Source organism: Platalea leucorodia (genome assembly GCF_965183815.1).
Source record: "Platalea leucorodia genome assembly, chromosome: 16".
NCBI lineage: Eukaryota > Metazoa > Chordata > Aves > Pelecaniformes > Threskiornithidae > Platalea > Platalea leucorodia.
The window spans coordinates 9677063-9695253 of NC_138838.1; the positions used below are offsets into that span (position 1 = coordinate 9677063).

An 18191-nucleotide genomic window follows, 5' to 3' on the forward strand; every position below is an offset into this window, starting at 1 on the left:
ACTGCAGTTCTTGGTTTCCAGTTGGTGAAATAAAGTTAATGGAAGAATCATAATTGTTTTTTGATGTCACCTCATCAAATCTGGCACATCGACATCTCAAAATTCTGGTACAAATTACTGTGTACTTCTAGCCTTCATATTCAGGCAATGCAGTAGTCATAGCTGTAAGCTTGAATACTGTAAATTTGGACAAAATTTGGATTTGATTCTTCTCATGCTGTGACGGGATGCTTTGTAATTCCTGGCTTCAGGATGTGGAAAGGCAGGCAAAGTCATTAGGCAGCTTAAAGCCTTGTTCTTAGTTTTCAGCCTTTCGATCATTAAAATTGATCATTTTGAGCCTCAGATTGCTGGACTGTCTTCTCTGCGTGTTTTGAATAATAGTTTTTCATATCTGAGTAGTGATAGGCCTTCAGGAATTCATTACATTAAAAACACAGAGTTTTAGAGCAGGGTCATAACACAGATCTGAAACCAGTGGAACTTTGGTCAAACAATTTGCATGATTGTCGTGCACACGAAACATTTTTTAAATGGTCAGGATGGTAATGTTCTGAAAGGATCTCTTGGAAAAATGAAGTTGAAGATATTAATAAAATGAAATCAAGAGATGTGCTGTGTCTGCGTTGTTTTAACTGCAGGAAAGCTCGTCAAGTGGTGGGAAGTATGAACACAGCATTTACTTTTAAATCTAAGGTAATAATGCAATTACTGTATGCAGTTGTGGGTACCTTGATAGAAAAAGTAGTGTTCAGAGGAGGTGGAAGGATGGGATGCTGATAATATTTGAAGCAAGCATTTTTGGTAGCTTTGTGTTTTAGACTGAGGAGGGGAAGAATGTTGAGAAAGGAACTCCTAACTTCAGCCCGTGCAGTCATTTCAATGACTAATGAGATTATACCTTTTATATATACATACATATATTATGATTGTGAGATGGTTTATACACAGCGTTCTGTGATACTTAGTAAGTAGTTAAGTGTCAGTGCATCTTTTTCGCCAAATGTGACTAATTGGTTAACAAGCTGCAGTCCACACAATGCAAAGAGAAGAGGGATGATGCTACCAGAGACATGAAGGACATGTTGAGGGGACTGCCAAAAGAAGAAGAACACAGACTGCTCGGGGAGAGGGAGAAGAGGGGTCATAAGGATAAAATCAGGAAAGAAGCCAGGGAACTGTTTCTATAGACTGCGACTTTTTTTGAACAGAAGAGGAACCATATTGTTATACTCTTCAGTTATCCATGAAACATAACATGTCAGACTTAAATTTTATAAAAAAATATGACTATGTACCATATAATTATACTAAATTTTACATTCTGAAATGTAAATTGCCATGATACTGTCTGGGTGTGGCTATTTTAAGTAAAGCTGCAACAGTATTAAGTAATTTTGGAAAATACAAAATTGCATCATATTTTGATGGTGCATCTTATTAGAAGAAGTTTTGCAAATAGCACATTAATGTGAAAAATTGTGGCGCTCCTTCCTTAGAAATGCAAACTAATCTCTGTTATATATTGTTATATAACTATTCAGTGTTTATAAACTCTTCCCAAAGAATGATTAAGCAGCTAAACTCAAAGTAATGCCAGCTGCTGATGGTTGTAATTACATATATTAAATACTAATACATTGGACATTATCCATAGAATTCCTTTTCTGTGTTTATATCATGAACAGTCAATGTGTTATGTTGAAATAATATATACATGTAATATTTGGCATTCAATAGTTATCATAACTGAGATGTACAAAGTTCAACAGAAGTGAGTGGAAAAACTCAGAAATGGGTGTGAATTAGAAATATGCTTTCAGATGGATGAAGAGAGGAAACAGCTTTATTTGAGGTAACTTATAAAATAGCTGTTCTTAAAAGTCTCAAAGCACAGAAAAGTTAAATTTGAGTGATGGAGAATCTAGTGTAAAGAAAAGATCATATTTTATTAAAATTTGTGAAAGAAAACCAGTGATTTCTCATTTGTTTATTCATATATATGTATATATATATATTTTGTCTTGGAAGTCCTGTTAATCTGAAATGTAAGAATTCTTTTTTGTGCTCTTCATGGGTTTTTTTGATAAAAAATAGTTATATTAAGGCTTAAACTATAGTGTTCAGCAGAGCTAATTGCATATTTTCAAAAAAGTAATGATTCCAATGTAATATAAAGGTAAATTGCTTATATATGCTGTGTAGCCTTGAAGGCATCTTGTGAAACCAGAATGATTAGACGTAGAAAGTGTGGAGTTCAAATCTCTGCCATGACATTGTCGATGAAGCGTATACAATCATTGTGTCCAAATAGAGCACAAATTTAGTTTTAATAATTTAGCCCTTCAAGCATTGGTAAATGGATTAAACTTTAGTAATAGAAGAGGATGAGCTGAGCACCCCGTGGGAAGTTGATGTATTTAGGTAGCGCTGTGTCGTATAGTAGAATGAAACTGCAGGTTCTACATAATGTTTTTTGTAGAATTAGATCCTTCTATGTTATCAGCCTCATTTACATTTACTTGCCTTCAGACATCTTTTAATAGTCCTAAGTGGATAGCAATGAAAGCGATAGCTTGGTGGGTGGACAAGGAGAGGATTTACCGCAGGTAACGCACAGAACTATATTGAGGTAAGTGTCTTCAGGGAATCTGTCTGCTTCAGCGTGATGTCTGTTAATAACTGTGATAGTAGAGAGACGAACAAAAATGAGAATTTTTTACTACCTTGTTGCCCACTACTGCTTTGGAGGTGGTCTAGAACACATCCTGCAAATTAATTCCGCTGGTTTGGTTCCTGTTGCTGGAAAGGCAACAGTGGTAGGTTTTCCACACCTTGTTGTACACAAAGCATAAAGGGCAGTTGCTGCTGTACCGCTAGCGAAGCTGGTCCGTCTTAGGTCTTTCCTTTTCTTCTTTTTGCCACTCCAGCACTATGTGGCTTAGCCAGATCTGTCCAGTGCCCTTGACAGGCCCATGGCTGGTTTTGTTTAGTCACTCCCAGTCCTGGCTTAATTTTCACTTGAGATGGAAGCCACACCTGAGATAGTAAGGGCAGTGACTCATTCCCATGGCTCGGGTATTCAGCTCTCCCACCCTTCACTGGTGCTTGAGGATTCTGGCTGCAGCACTGCAATTGCTGTTACTGGAGGGGGAGGAGGGGATAGAAAGGGGGATTTTGGTTCCAGTAACTTCCTTCTTGTTCCACTTAACCTTGTGAACCTCCTGTAGAATCCCAACTCATTTAGGCTGAGGTACCTGAGGAAACACAGATCTATCTGAGCTTTGTCATTAGACATTTCTGAAGCTCATTTTTTGAGCCCCACACCATTATCCTCAAGAGAATCAAAGGAGACATATGCCAGCCTCTGCAGATGTGGGAGTTAGTAGGCACGTAATATATTCTTTGGGAATTTTCAGCTGATTTCTTCTGCCTTTTTTTTTTTTTTAATGGGAAAAACTACAGGTCCAGAGCCTCACAGTGATCTTATTGCACCTGTTTACAGCAGTTTCTTCTAACTGCTGTCAGTTTGTTTCCATCTTTACTCACAAATGTCTCTGAAAAGTGTCAGATTACTGTCACTTTGTGTTTTACAACTAATTTATTATGAAACATTATTGTAAGTGATTAAACTACTAAGGAAGCTAAATTTTCTTTTATTAATAAAAAATAGTGGTCAGCAGATGGCCTCAAAAGCTGTTCTCTTTAACAATGCAGGACGATTTTATTTTCTCTCGTGTCTGTTTCCAGTGTTTGTTTTGTTTTTTATTTGTTTTAAGGTAGATAAACCTTTTGGCAACAAGTTTTGTTATATTTTGCTTTATCAGTGTAACAGGTGCAAATTCTTCCGAAGTGCTTTACTGATTTCTTAGCTTACAGTTAGAGTAACAAATATTGATGGCTGTCAGTTCTTGGGTAAACAATTTCCTGGCATATAGACCTGTGTCAGTGAGATGCTAACTGTTTTCAGTCTTGTTTTGGGAGACATGGCACTCACATTTTGCAGAGGGATTTCAGCCTGTTGAAAATTGGTTTCCTCCTTATTACACGTCATTGTAATGTTGTGCCGTCTGACTCCTTTGACGGAGTCAGTCACGACTGGTAGGAGACCGCATGTGATTACACAGAATGTCCTACGTGGTTACGGTAGTATGTAGAAGTTCTTTTGTAATATTTGAAATGTCATTTATGTAGTTATTTTGTACCAGTTTCACAGTCAGCTTAATCCTGGCTGCTTATTCTCACTCTGAGGTCACCCACTTTAAGCTGCATTAGTGAAACCTGGTAAGAAAAATGGTTAATTCCACTCCAAGTTGGTTCCCTGATTTCATTCATAGTCCTGCTACATGGGTGCTTGTTTTGGCATAGGTGTAGGAAGTGGAGTGGGAGCGGGAATGAGTTGTTGGGGGCAGGGGAACGGCTAGCCCTGGTTTACACCAGCAATGAAACTACAGCAGTAAGACAGGCAGAAGATGGAAAGTACTTTAAAAATAAATAATTAACTGTAGGCAGTATGTGTCTGCAGAGAGACAGGCAAAATTCTAATCCTACTTCAATGTAGTTTTGATTTATGTTTTAAAATCCAGTTTAGAATTATTCCTGTGTTTTTTCAAAGATAAATTTATTATACTAGAGTGTTCACTGGATGCATCTAGTAGGTTTATGATCCTAATTCTGCTGTTTGTGGGAGGTCGTCATACAGTGGTAGATTTTGTGCTGTAACAACTTCTATACTTCAAAACTGAAGTCTTAATTAATAGGAGAATTTGTACACCCTGTAGTGATTTTGTTTTATGATGGTTTAAAAGTGGATTGTTTTGATGTGTTTAAAACTGTAACTTGTTGGGTAGATTCACAGGATGTCACACACTTAAGATAATGTTAGTAACATGCATTTTTTCCAGAACTGCTGATAGTCTAGAAGACAAGTGTCACTCCAATTGCACATACCATCTCTCACTGTTGTTTTCTAATCATCTGTGAGTGTAAATGTTTCCTGATGGTTACGGTGGAAGTTTTAAAAAATTTAAAAGTGTTTTAATTCTGTAGATTGGTGGATTTTTGTCTGTGGGCCCCAAGGTGTCATGGCTTCTTTGGTAGGCTTGCAAAAAAGGCTAAAATTCATTATGCAAGCATTTGTAGTTTCAAAGGGAAAAAAAACCCAAACAAACAGAGCTTAGGAGGTCAAAAAAAGTAAAAAACGTTGCTTTTGCTGTTTAGAATTGTGTCTGGTTGTAGTTCATATGTTTAAAAACAAACAAAAGGCAGGGGGAAGGGATACAGGTGTTGCAGTTAAGATCTGTGGGTTTCATCCCACGGTTTACTAATGATTCACTCTGTGGGTAATACATGAAATAGTGAATCTGTCCACAATAATTCTGAAGCTCTGCTGACCTCTGAAGTCTGCTATTGCTATTTGGCTGAATTCTCATATAAAGAATATACTCAAGGCTTTACTGGAGAAAAATGAAAAAGGAGTACAGACCTGTGTGTACCCATCCTGGTTTTAATATTGTTTATTTAGAATGTAATTCAGATGCAAGCAAAGAAAATAGTATTTAAAATGTGCACAACACTTAATAGAAATTGATCTCTGTTCCTTTATCTTTCCCTCTGAAAAAGTTGTATTTAAAAACAAGTTCAGCAAATAAGTCTGCTATCCAAAGCATGATCAGTGAGAAATCACTTTGCTCTGGTCTTTCACAGTAATAGTACCCCATCAGGTAGACTTAATACTTTCTCTTTATGGTTAGATGGTCAGTGTGATACCTATAAGAAAATAAAATTAAAAGACAGACACTGAAATAATTCTTCTATGTAAGACTAATTTATAAGTCCTGACTGCTTTAAATTCTAATACTTAATGCAGATTTCTGTCTTGTGATACTGATAAAGTACTGGTGCTTGTAGGAATAGATGTGGGATAACAGGAGGAGTCCATGTTTGAAGAGCAGTACAGCATACCTATTTTAATTTGTGCTCTGTAGTATTAGAGGCAATGTGAAGTCATATATTGCAATAAGTGAGTTGGTAATTCTTGTTTACTAAAAGTAGTTGCTGTTTGTCCTAAAATGACTGACTGAGTGCCTATCTCATGTATCAGTGCTGAATCACTGTTAAGATGCTGTTGGGTAAGTTAAGCTGCAGTGTACAGACCTCTCATGTGGAAGGTAAATGCTCCAGCCCTTCCACTGACTGCGTTGTTCCTGGTGGCTGCTCTGTGGATCTTCGAGTAACTTCTCAATAGAAGTCTTGATTTCTATTGCTTCTTATTGGAAGAAAGATTTAAATACTGTTGTTAGAGTGAGTACTAAACTGGAATGGTCATTCTAGCAACAGTTGCAGTATTAAGATAGTTAAGATATAGTTGATGGAAGGGGTTTTTTTATTGTGTGTCACATCTTTTCAAACCAGTAGTTTTTGATGGCTTACTGGAAGTGCATCTCCTGTGATTGGTGAAACACTTGATGCTCCAACAACCTGTTGGTGGCTTTGAGACTGTCAAAGCCTAGTCTGGAGGAGATTTCATCTTCAGTACCTTGATAAGGAAACCTGGGGAAATGGTACCAGTGAGCAAGCAAGAAGCTGTCTTCATCGGAGGATTCTAACAATTTTTTTTATATTGCTGTTTATGAAAACTGCCTGCGTTTCACTAAATAAAAGACCCTGGAAAGGCTATCTTATAGGTATTGGAAGAGCTACAGAAGTGTAACAGAATTAATATTAGAAGTGTGTTTAGCTGAATGTGAGGTGGCTAGCCTAAAAACCACGTAAGATGGCGCCTCAGTATAGGTTGTTGCTTTTAGGTCTGACATCTCTGTTCTCCCTGTTAGCTTTGGTTAACTTCTTTGTTTTGTTCTTCTAGGTTATCTACTGTTCATTTGGAGGAATATCCAAAGGGCTGCACTTCAATAACTTGATAGTCGGATTAGTTCTACTTACAAGAGGCAGAGAGGAAGAGAAAGCAAAATGTAAGTAATATAACTTACAACAGTACCAACAGGATTGTGGATAGTGAGTGTAAAATACACTTATGTAAAGCAAACATAAACTGGGTTGTACTAAGTCCCTATTTTTATATGTAACCAGGGCATACATTTGCCAATAAAGATAGTATTTTTTTAGACATTTTTAGCTGTATATTTTGAAATTCAGTGCATTTTAGTTTTCTATACTCACCAAAATTAAATATTTGATAAGTCATTATGAATGTAAATGTTGGGATTGAAAGAAAGATTGTTGATCATTGTATGTGGGCAGAGGAAGGAAGCCGGCATTGATATTTTTCAAAACAAATGAAAGCATCTGCCTACTGACTTCTGTTGTTTTGTCTTCCTTGTTAATCTGACTTGATAGTATTTATTTGCCTTTTGATTAGTGGACAATGGTAAAAGAAAAAGGAGATACTTCTTGACCTGAACCTTGCTGAACTATATTGAAATTGAATCAATCTAATTTTATAGTCCTTTAGTTGTTGCACAGCTTTTGGCATTCTCAGCCAGTTGTAAACTTAATGTTTGAAAAATGTAACTACTGTAGTTGCTTAAACATATCTCTACTTCCTCAGACATTTTCAGTCTCTTTTCTAATGAATCTGGGAGTTATGTTGTCCGTGACGAGATGGAGAAGATGCTGCATGTGGTTGATGGGAAAGTCCCAGAGTCACTCAAGAAATGTTTCTCTGAGGTATTTCATACAGGTTTTATCCTATTGCATTTACAAAAAAGTGAGAATTACATTGAGTAGTTTGTTTTTCTCTGACATATACATGCTCGTCCATGTATGGGAACAAATTGACCTTGTTTAAATTGGGTAAAAGCTTGTAGTTTTTTTATGTTGTAATATTGCATGTAATTTGTATTGATGTAAATAGCAGCTCGGTATATAAATGTAGGCATTCTCCATGCTGCTTTACATACTGTGCTCGTTTGAAGGATATAATTTCCCAAGGGTAATCATGTTATCAAGTAGATTTAAATACTAATATTGCTAGTGGAATGTTATTCATTACTGTGGACATTTTATTGCAATTGAGGAAGAAATCTACAACACAGATCCGAGAGGGGAAAGAAAATCTGCATCCTGGATTTAAAAATGCCTGCCAGCAGTGGTTGCTTAAAAATAATAGTTTTATAGAATTACTTCTGTCTCACTGTGCTACAACATTTATTTATCCTTTAGGTTGTTTAAGAGATGTAATCTTTATGAAGCTTGCTGAAGTCCTCCTCTAAAACAGACCACTGTTACTTTTAAATATTCGGATACTTCTTTGGCACTAGTGATCCTGATGAATTGTCAGGTTTTTGTGCTTTGGTTGCTTCATTTATTATCAGAGGACTATAGATCAGCAAAATCTAGTTGTCATTATACATTCCACTGAAAAACTGATTGACTAGAAGCTTTATTTGTGAATATCAGATTACTTAATTACCTTAAATTTTATTGTACTGTATTGAAGATAACTTTGGTTAGGGCGTTGGCTGAGGCAGACTCCTTTAATGCGGCAGTGGTATCATGTTGGCTTTGTAGGCAATGATTACATTCTTCATTCTTGGCTGGAATCATAAATCCTATGTATACTGCAGTCCAGTTTCTAGAGCTGACCCACTTTCGTATTTCCTATTTATAATTTCCCATCAATATGCTGTGATGAATTATACCCTAAAAGTTAATTGCACACTGTCCAAGAAATCCAGAAATACTTTATGAAGACTTGCAGGAAGAGAAGTATCAATCTGGCTTTATACCATTTTCCTGTTCAAGAAAATGCTGTATATTGATTTTTCTTTTAAAATAAAAATAGTGTAATAACCCACTCAGCAGGATTTACTGGCCTGTTAATCATACTAGGTCATTGCTGGAGAGTGAGAAAGTTTAATGTTCCTGCTGTGGGCCTTCCTTTCTGCCGTATGGTGGATGAGTTTATGCTTTCAAGGATGATGTTTGTAGGTACTTCTATTCTTTCCGTCGGAATTATTGCATGTACTCATCTAGAAATATGAGCTTTAAAATATATCTGAGTTTTCCTCACTCTTGTTTCTGAAATACAGGAAACAAACTCAGTGATTGCTCTAGTTGCTGAAGTTCCATCACGGCTCAGCTGTAAACATTACTGGATTCAAATGCCTTTTCCCCCCTCTGTCCAAAGCTTTCCTGTCCCTCTTCTTCCTTGTCCTTCCTCTAATCAGCTGGAACAATGCAGAGTCTTAGTGAAACGTGGCACAGCTCTTGCTGCATTTACAGAAAGCAGTGAAAAAAGTAGAGGGAAAGTAGAGTGGAACAGGTGGTAAGAAAATAATCTTGTCTCTGATCCAAACTGTTAGAGAAATTAAGAAAAAAAATGTGGGCTGCTTTTTTCTTCTCTGTTAATTTGGCAGTAGAGGTTTTTTTGCTTAAGCAAGTGGTTCCATAACGGGCTAAATCCTGTAAAGTCCACGTTGTTGAGTTACCCTTTTCCTGACTGTCATTCTTTCTCCTACCTTTGTGCTGGCTCCAGTATTTATACGATTCCTTGATGAACTGGATTGGGAAACTGATCTGGCTGAGAAGTAAACCCCTTTTCTGTAGCTCCTAATCCTGTAGGTTCTTTTTCAGCTAGATCTGTTTTGCCACATGACTGCACTAATGTGATTGCTGTCACAAAAAAGAAGGGATGAAGGATCAGAAACAGTGTTGGTAAGAGGAAGGTTAGGACCATGCTGTCAGTCAGTAGTGTGGATATATACAGATTAAACTGGTGATGGAACAGCAATGTAGCATGTTGACTTCCGTGAATTATAACCATGTGGCAGTCTATGACAGTAGCTGTAAGTATTGGGGTGTTTCTGCATGTATTTGTTGGAGAAAAATGTAACGCTTTAGTCTAGGAAAAAGAGGCATAAAAAGAATGAGTATCTGGAACCTGAAATAATCCATTACAATCGGAATATGAAGCAAATGAAGCAGTGACGGTGATTAACCATTTGAGCAACCTGGCAAAGGAAGCAGTGTATTTTCAATTTTCTGCAGTTGGCAGTTGCAGGTAATCTGTTGCCAAATGCAAATCGTTGGATTCTGTAGAGGTGTCGTTCAGTGAGGTTTAATGGTCTGTCATATTAGGGAAGTTTAAATAATCAGTGACTTGAAACCTCTTTCACTTCACAGACCCTGTTTATTTCCCGTGGAGATTAGGATCTCCATATAATGATTTTGTCTACTGATAACAGGTTTGCTTTTATTTTAGTTAGTTTTGTAGGTCCTGCAGAAATTAGTCTGCTGATCCCTGTGGTTTCATGGCCGCAGCTTGGAAACCATTCAACTAAATGGTTTAAACAGCATCTCCAGCATTTAAACTCTGAATCTATATTTTTTATGTATTCCTGAACAAGCAGTTCCATGAGACATCCAGCAAGAGAGACTGAGTTAGGAGACAGAGTGAATGCCATGTTTACATGTGTGCTCCAAAGTGAGTTTTGGTCAACAGAGGCAAAAAAATGACATGCTACTGCAGTGATTAATCATACTATTAGTTATTCACAAATCTAATTTTTCTATGTTAAGTGTTTGTATACTTACGCAGATATAACAGAATGTTTATGATTTTATAGCACCTGTTATTTGGCACATAAGAGCTTTTATCTACCATAATAAATTTAAATTAAAAAATAACCTCTGTTATTTTGAGTTGTAAGTAACCATTTTTCTTCTAATCCCCTTAACCTGAGGTTCAGAGTAAATTGACTTTCCAAAGGCCACATTGAGTAGGTGGTGGAAATGCAGAGAGAGCTGAGGAGTCTGATTTCCCTCTCTGTGCTGTATTTCAGAATGAAATGAAAAAAACAGGCATAGCTCCAAAGACAAAAGTTATTTTAGTACATATTTTTTTAGGAGATTGTCCCAATTCTTGTTCGTACAGCTGGATGGTTCCTGTTTACCGGTACTGAGAAAGCAGAGAAAAACAGCTTACATTTTCTTATTTTTCTTACAGGGTGAAAAGGTAAACTATGAGAAGTTCAGGGTTTGGCTACTGCACAACAAAGATGCGTTCACGTTTTCTCGTTGGCTGCTGTCTGGAGGTGTGTATGTGACACTCACCGATGATAGTGATACCCCTACCTTCTATCAAACCCTGGCTGGAGTCACGCACTGTAAGTAGATGATGCTTGTTATTATGCGCATTTTTTAAAACTGTTTCAGAGTTCACAGACATAAACTGTTGCCTTGCTGTAGTTGTTCATTAAATCTCACTACTCTGATGAGATACGTGCAGTTCTGTTCAGTGAGATAAATTTCTTCTCTGTGCTAATTTGTTCTTTGCTTTTTGTGCTGTGACATGTAAAACCTTGTTATGTACAAGGGCACAGTGGGTCATTATTTTTAAGAGATAACAATACTGAGATTACAACACTTCTTATAATAGAAGTTTGTTACCAAGCAAATTTAAAAAAAAATAAAAAAGAAAATATCTTCTCTTTGACAAATACATTTATCTAAAGTGACTTGACATTAATACCGGTTTTATAGTTGGTCTTTCAGATTGTGAAGCTATTGAGACAGTTCTGAAAATAATGCTCATTTCAAAAATAAGTATTACCTCTTAATTTGCTTTCTGCAGTGAAATAAATAATATTCGTGGCGTGTGATGTAGTCAGGGAACTAAATTAACCAAGGAGAAGCCTCCTCAGGATTTACATTTAGGAATAATCTCCAAAGAACAAACGCTTCCTTATGTCTATATTAATGTAAAAGAAAGAGCAGCTGTTTTTCAAATTAAATGTAAAAACAAAATACTGGTAAATTATACTTGATGTGCAAGTATAATGTAAGGATACATTACAGTAAAGCATCTAAGGGACTCTGGTGTCCCTAGGAGAAGGGTGTTTGCTATTGAGATGTCAGGGATTTGAGCAATCTGGTTGTGTTTTGTGTACCCTCACAGATTTTCTTTGTCGGTGTGAGCATGGCACTTAATCTCTTTAATGTGTGGGTTACTTGAATAAAGCAACATACAGCTTTTTCTCTTTGTTTTAAATATGAGCATTAAAATTCTGTTCTGACCATCTGCAATGAAAATGCATAATAAAATTAGAAGTTTATAGACAGGTAATTTATTTGCATTACATGAGAGACTGCAGTAGACATTGAGGTTACAGAAGACCACTAAATGCTCTGAGATCTAGTAGACAAGGTAGAGAAAGAGGTATGCTAAAAAAGAAAGGAAAAAACAAACAAACAAACAAAACCCCAAAAAACCCAAACCCTCTTTGAATTTGCTAGACTTCAGCTCTGGGAAAAAAAAAAAAATCTCTCAAGCTGTTTCAAATTGAGTTCTGCCATGCCTCCAACCTTGTCAAGTCTCCTTTGCCCTAACTGTGGTTTAACCCCAGCCAGCAGCCAAGCACCAGGCACTCGCTCACTCCTCCCGGTGGGATGGGGGAGAGAATCAGAAGAGTAAAAGTGAGAAAACTCATGGGTTGAGATAAAGACAGTTTAAAAGGAAAAGCAAAAGTCACACATGCAAGCAAAGCAAAACAAGGAATTCATTCACCGCTTCCCCTGGGCAGGCAGGTGCTCAGCCATCCCCAGGAAAGCAGGGCTCCATCACGTGTAACGGTGACTTGGGAAGACAAACGCCATTGCTCCCAATGTTCCCCCCCTTCCTCCTCCTTCCCCCAGCTTTCTGTGCTGAGCGTGACGCGGAGTGGTGTGGGACAGCCCTTTGGGCAGCTGGGGTCAGCTGTCCCAGCCGTGTCCCCTCCCAGCCTCTTGTGCCCCCCAGCCTGCTCGCCGGTGGGGCGGGTGGGAGGCAGAAAAGGCCTTGGCTCTGCGTAAGCCCTGCTCAGCAGGAGCTAGAGCATCCCTGTGTTACCAGCACTGTTTTCAGCACAAATCCAAATCATGGCCCCATACCAGCTACTGTGAAGAAAGTTAACTCTACCCCAGCCAAAACCAGCACAAAAGCTTTACCCCAGGCCTCTTGGATGTTACCTGAGAGCTTACTTTGATTTTTTTCATGCTTTGAAATTGAAACTTTTTTGGAACAATTTTTACTGTGCTTTTTGCGGAAAGTTTATTTATACTGAAAATGAGGTTTATAATAAAAAAAAAAAAACCCAACCCTGCTGTTTTAATAGATTGTATTTTGTATTTTATATTGTTCTTATTTCTTCTGTTTGTTTTTGATATACCTGTCACTGTTACCATCTGCAGCCAGGCCCTCAACTCTATTCCCATCTATTTCAGATGTGCAAAACAAATGATTGAAGAAAGAAATGGTCTTTAGACTGAAGACCATAATATTCTACTTTACCCAATCCACGCCTATGTTCTTGTATCAAGAAGAATGCCTTCCTTTCTTCAACCTATATGCTAAGAGATTTTTTCAGTTTTAAACAAAAAATTAGAGAAATTAAGACTGAAGTGCTATAGTTAAAAATAAAATTAAGGAGACTGGATGAGAAGCATGTTAGAAAAAAATGAATGGGGACAAAATCTGTTCTGATTCTTGGAAAATATTTGTTACAGGTGATTCCATGTTCTATTTGTTTTGACTGTAGTAGTTGCTTTTTTTTTTCCTTTTCATTTTGTAGAGAGAGTATTTTCATCTTATCTCAAAATTTTCAGCTTTTGGCTTAACAGAATCCCAGTTACTTAATCAGTCTCTATCAAATCAAATTGCCTCAAGTACCTCAGTTTACATTTGAGCCTTTTTGATTTCAAGGACTCGTCAACTAATCAGGGTGTCTCTGCTACCATTTCAGCCCTATAGTCCTCTCCCGAGCATGCCTTCTGCAGGATCGTAGTCTGTTTTCCATTTAATGACTATTGTCCCCTCTAACTTCCAGTTACCTCTTCGACATCTTCAACTGCACAGTCTCAAGTCTTGGCTTGATTGCTATTACGTATACCGGCTCCTTCATGAAGCAACTGTCTTGCTCTCTGTTTAAATTTACATAGTAGACTCAGTGATCCTACCTCAGCATAGCCATCGTCTTTGCTGAAATTTCAGTCTTGAAATCAGCCTCTTAGAAATGTGTTATCTTGTAGTTCCATTACGTTTTAAGGCTAGAAGTTCAAATAATATTCCTGTATTTGGTTTTGCTCTCTGTATGATCAAATTGGTTTATCATAATTTCATAACACTCCTGTGTATTGCGGCATGTGATACCGTAAACCAAATTACAGAAGGAAGTGTTTAGTCTTCTTTCTTTTCTAGGAAACATGCACGCGTGGTTGCTCTTCTACGCGTGCTAGTTTGTATGGCTGCATGTTCTGTTGGAGAAGTTAACAGATTTTTTTTTTTAAGCCTCGTGAAGTAACGTCTGCAGAGTTTTGGGTCTCTGCTGGGTGTTTCAACACAATCTATGTTCTCAAGGGAAAAATTTAACTTCTGAAAAAAAATTAATTTCTGTTGCTATGTATTGCATCAGACTACTGAGAAATTCGGTGTTTTCTAGTAGTTGCTGGTGGTCTCGGTTTCTTTACTGGCAGCTTACTTTTATAAGCTGTTGGCTGAGTGTAATGAAGGTACAACTGAGTGAAAAATTAAGTTTTCCATTGTCTTTAATCCTTAAAAAGCTGAAATAAATTATTTGAGAGTGTTTGAAGTGATTATTGAATCTTCAAGTACATGTCAGATCTGGGGTCAAGCTTTTCATTATATTCCAGAAAACTGTAGCTTACATGTATATCTGAATCAGTAAAATGTTTCATACTGTCCACAGGCTCAGTGGACTTAACCAAATTTGGAAAGCTCATATGACAGTTATGTTTGGACCTCTAGATAAAATTAAATTTTACTGTATTTTTGTTGTTTTCCAGTTAAATGTCATAATAAGAAAAAACAAAGTAGTTGTGCTGCGTTACGATGTCTGCACCGGGTATCTTTTAAGTGACAGATGTGGAAAACTGTCAGGAATTTAAGATAGTAGGAAGATGAACTGGTGAACTAACCTGCTGGTGAACTAACCAGCCTCCCCCAGGTCTGGACAAATACTTTCTTTATAATGTATCCGATGATTTCCCTTGTGATTTGAGACGGTACAGGAATCTCATACAACAGATGGAAAAGTAAGGAAAATATAAGTGCTTGAACACTTGGAAGTAATTGCAGTAAAGCATGAATACTTGGGGCCTTGTTTTGTTTTTAAGTTTAATAATTGCAGGTCAATCTAAAGAATAAGAAATTTAGTACAGAAGTATTCTTAACACAGCTGAATGTGTAAAACAAGAGCTGTTACAACAGTTCCCTTTTCTCTTTCTCTTGTTTTGAATGCTTTTATCTAGCATAATGGTTGCCTTTTGGGAGAACAAGTAACTCAGTGTTTAGTAAACCTAGGCAACCACTGTTAGCAGAATACGGTGAAAGAGTGAAAGGTTTTAAAATGTCTTCTACTGTAAAATGAAAATAATTTGTGGAACTTGCCGGTGCAATTATGCATTTCTCACCTGGCTGCAGGGCTGTGGCTGGGTTGCGGCGCGCCCTCTCCTGGCTCAAGCTTCAGACCCTCCTACCAAGCCTTACCTCCCCGCGCAGTGTGCTTCCCATTAAACGTCTTGAATAATATGTCAGAGACATGAAAAATTGCAGTGATAAAAATAGTGAAAGTTATTAGCATTGATTTAGAAACAGATAGCGAGCATTTTATTGCAAAGCATCAGTGATTCCATTTAAATTTGTTTAATGAGCCAAGCTATCAGGGAAACAAAGGAATTCTAATTTTTCATTTGTAAATAACATTTATTTTGGTATGCAGATGACTTTAATTATATTTCTCAACACATAATTAGAAATGAAATTTTAAAGTTACAGGAAGTTGCGCACACTTGCTGTTTTTAATCAAATTTTGTTCCATTTCACTTAAATCATAAATATGAATCATTTCATTTGAAAGCTACCAAAATAACTCAAGTTTCTCTTGGACCTTTGTTCCCAAAAAACAGTTTGAGGGATACCTGAGTACTGACCAACTAGCAGTAGTTTGGATTTTCTCAGTTTCATGGTATGATTTGGTACCTTTTGATTTTTTTTTTTTTTTTCCAATTTTTTTTTTAAACAATCATATTGAATAGCCCTGTAGTGGAGCATGTAAATCAAAGATAAATCCTGTCAGGGACTACTGCTAACACTAAAATTGTCTGTAGGGGAATGTTCCTCTAAATCATTATACTTCCTTAATAATTACACATTAAACACCTAATCTTCTCTGGTGCCCTAAGTCCAAATGCAGTATTTCAATACACAACAGTTCTTGGCCACTGGAGGTTCCCACTTTGCTGCCTGCCCTGGCTGGTTTGCACTCTTGTAAGCATTAGAATGGAACTGACTCCATCCTGCTGCAAAGTACGGCGTTCTGTGCCTTAGTCGGCAGACGGACGTACGGGAACATGAGACACATGGAGGAGTCCCCTCTCCCACCAAGGGCAGACCCTGGGGGTCACTGGATCATTCCTTTTGTAAGATAGTGATGCTTATTGGTTGTGGTTTTTTTTTTTTTTTCCCCTCCAGTTGGGGAAAATTATTCCAGAACATCTTCTACATGTGTTTGTGAGCAGTTTATGTCTTCATTTTCTGTCATTGTCCTTGGTTTCAGACAGTCTCTGCTCTCCTTCCTTTTTACCGTTCAGTATAAGTGCAAGTGACTTTTGTTTCTTCTTGACCTTTTTGTCAAAGTAAAACGAGCTCAGTTCAGGTCTGTTTCAGACCAGGTGCCTCCATCCCCTGTTCTGTCTCAGATTTGGGTGATACATTGCTGTCGTACTGACTCCAGGTGGGACCTCATTGGTTTCCTTCATTTGGCTGGGAATATTTCTTCTGGTGGTTGCCTTTTTTATGACTGTGTCATTTTGGTGTGTCTCAGTGTCGTGTGATGGGCTTACATACTCAGGTTTTCAGTCTTTTTCCATGGGGAGAACGCTCCCATTTATCAGAGGGGCTGCTGGTTTCAAACTGACAGACCATATAATTTGTACTTCTTTGTTACCCGGTTCTTGTGTCACTGAGTTCTTACTAAATAGCGTCCTAATTCTCCTTTGAATTGAAGAGACTCTCTTCTGTCGTCAGAAAAATTCATCAAAATGCTCCTGCTTTTTCTGACAGCTCTTACGTACCGAGATGCGGTAAGACAGTGTGTAATCGGTATAATAATTGTGTTTTAGAACATACAGTTATTGCTAATTTAACATCATAAATGAGAGAAGCCCTGGATAACCTGACAGCATGGTTGAAATGGAAGAGCGAGTTTTTGAAACAGTATAAAATTGAAACTGAATGTTGTGGAAGTAACTTCTTCTGTCAGAGATGGATTTATAAACCTATAGGGCTTTATGGTAAGATGAAGATGGGAGTCTGTAAAAGGAAAGTGAAATGAAGTGATCACTTAACTTTGCTCACATTAAAAGGCTGTCTGGATGTTAAATACATGTTCTCTAGCTTGCCCACTTGAGTTGTGGTACCCACTCTCGAAACACCATCTCTTAATGATGTATGGAAGGCCACTAGAAGACAATTCTGAAGATTTTGGATTTATTAAAGGTGCCTTTAAGAGCATATTTCATTCTGTGCTATTTGCTTCCAAGTGTGTGAACACTTGTGCTTTGAGAGGAACTGTAGCCTTTAATACCTCTTCTATATGGGTTCCCATCTTAAGGCAGTGATACACTTTATTCTGCTAGATAAACGCCTGGATAGTCATGTCTGACACACACACGGATCTTGGTTCAAGTTATACTATTCCCTTCTCTGTGTGTCCGTTTTTCAATTAGGGGAAAAAAAAAATGAAAGTATTACAGCAGACTAGGCCAATAAGAAAAAGCCTCAGTGTCACGTAATCTGCAGCTTGCCACTTTGTTATCCTCTTAGTTCCCAGGCTATTTTATGACTTGCAAAGCAGCTCTCTGTGCCCAGGTCCCTGAGTCTTCTGTGTGTTAATTTGAGAGCGACAAACAAGCGTGTTTAGTCAGAAATGCTGTCTGGTGGTCAGTCATTCGGTCTCTCCTTCTGACTCAGCCGTTGCGCGATGAAGAGCTCTCTCTGTGGCTGGGGACTGGGGTTTGTGTGGAGGATATCATGGTAAACAGTACAACAAACCAAGTTTCAGTTAAAATGTTGGGAATATGGTATGCTTCTACTGCTGTGAACCAGAGAGGATTGTACCAATAGGTGGGTAAAAATGAGTTTTAAAATATATTGAAATACTTAGTTAATTCTGGTC

The 18191-nt window shown here is 37.6% G+C and overlaps 1 protein-coding gene across 12 annotated transcripts in view; it reads left to right on the forward strand.

The window, feature by feature from the left end:
• Positions 1-18191, forward strand: part of USP32 (ubiquitin specific peptidase 32) — a gene marked incomplete at its 5' end in the record, with an annotated part of 116948 nt that overhangs the window by 59558 nt on the left and 39199 nt on the right. For all 12 annotated transcript variants that reach the window (XM_082328393.1, XM_082328397.1, XM_082328402.1 and 9 more), the window contains 3 exons: positions 6866-6971; positions 7568-7686; positions 10967-11126. In XM_082328393.1, coding sequence (XP_082184519.1) covers positions 6866-6971; positions 7568-7686; positions 10967-11126 — 385 coding nt within the window. The remainder of the gene's footprint in view (positions 1-6865; positions 6972-7567; positions 7687-10966; positions 11127-18191) is intronic.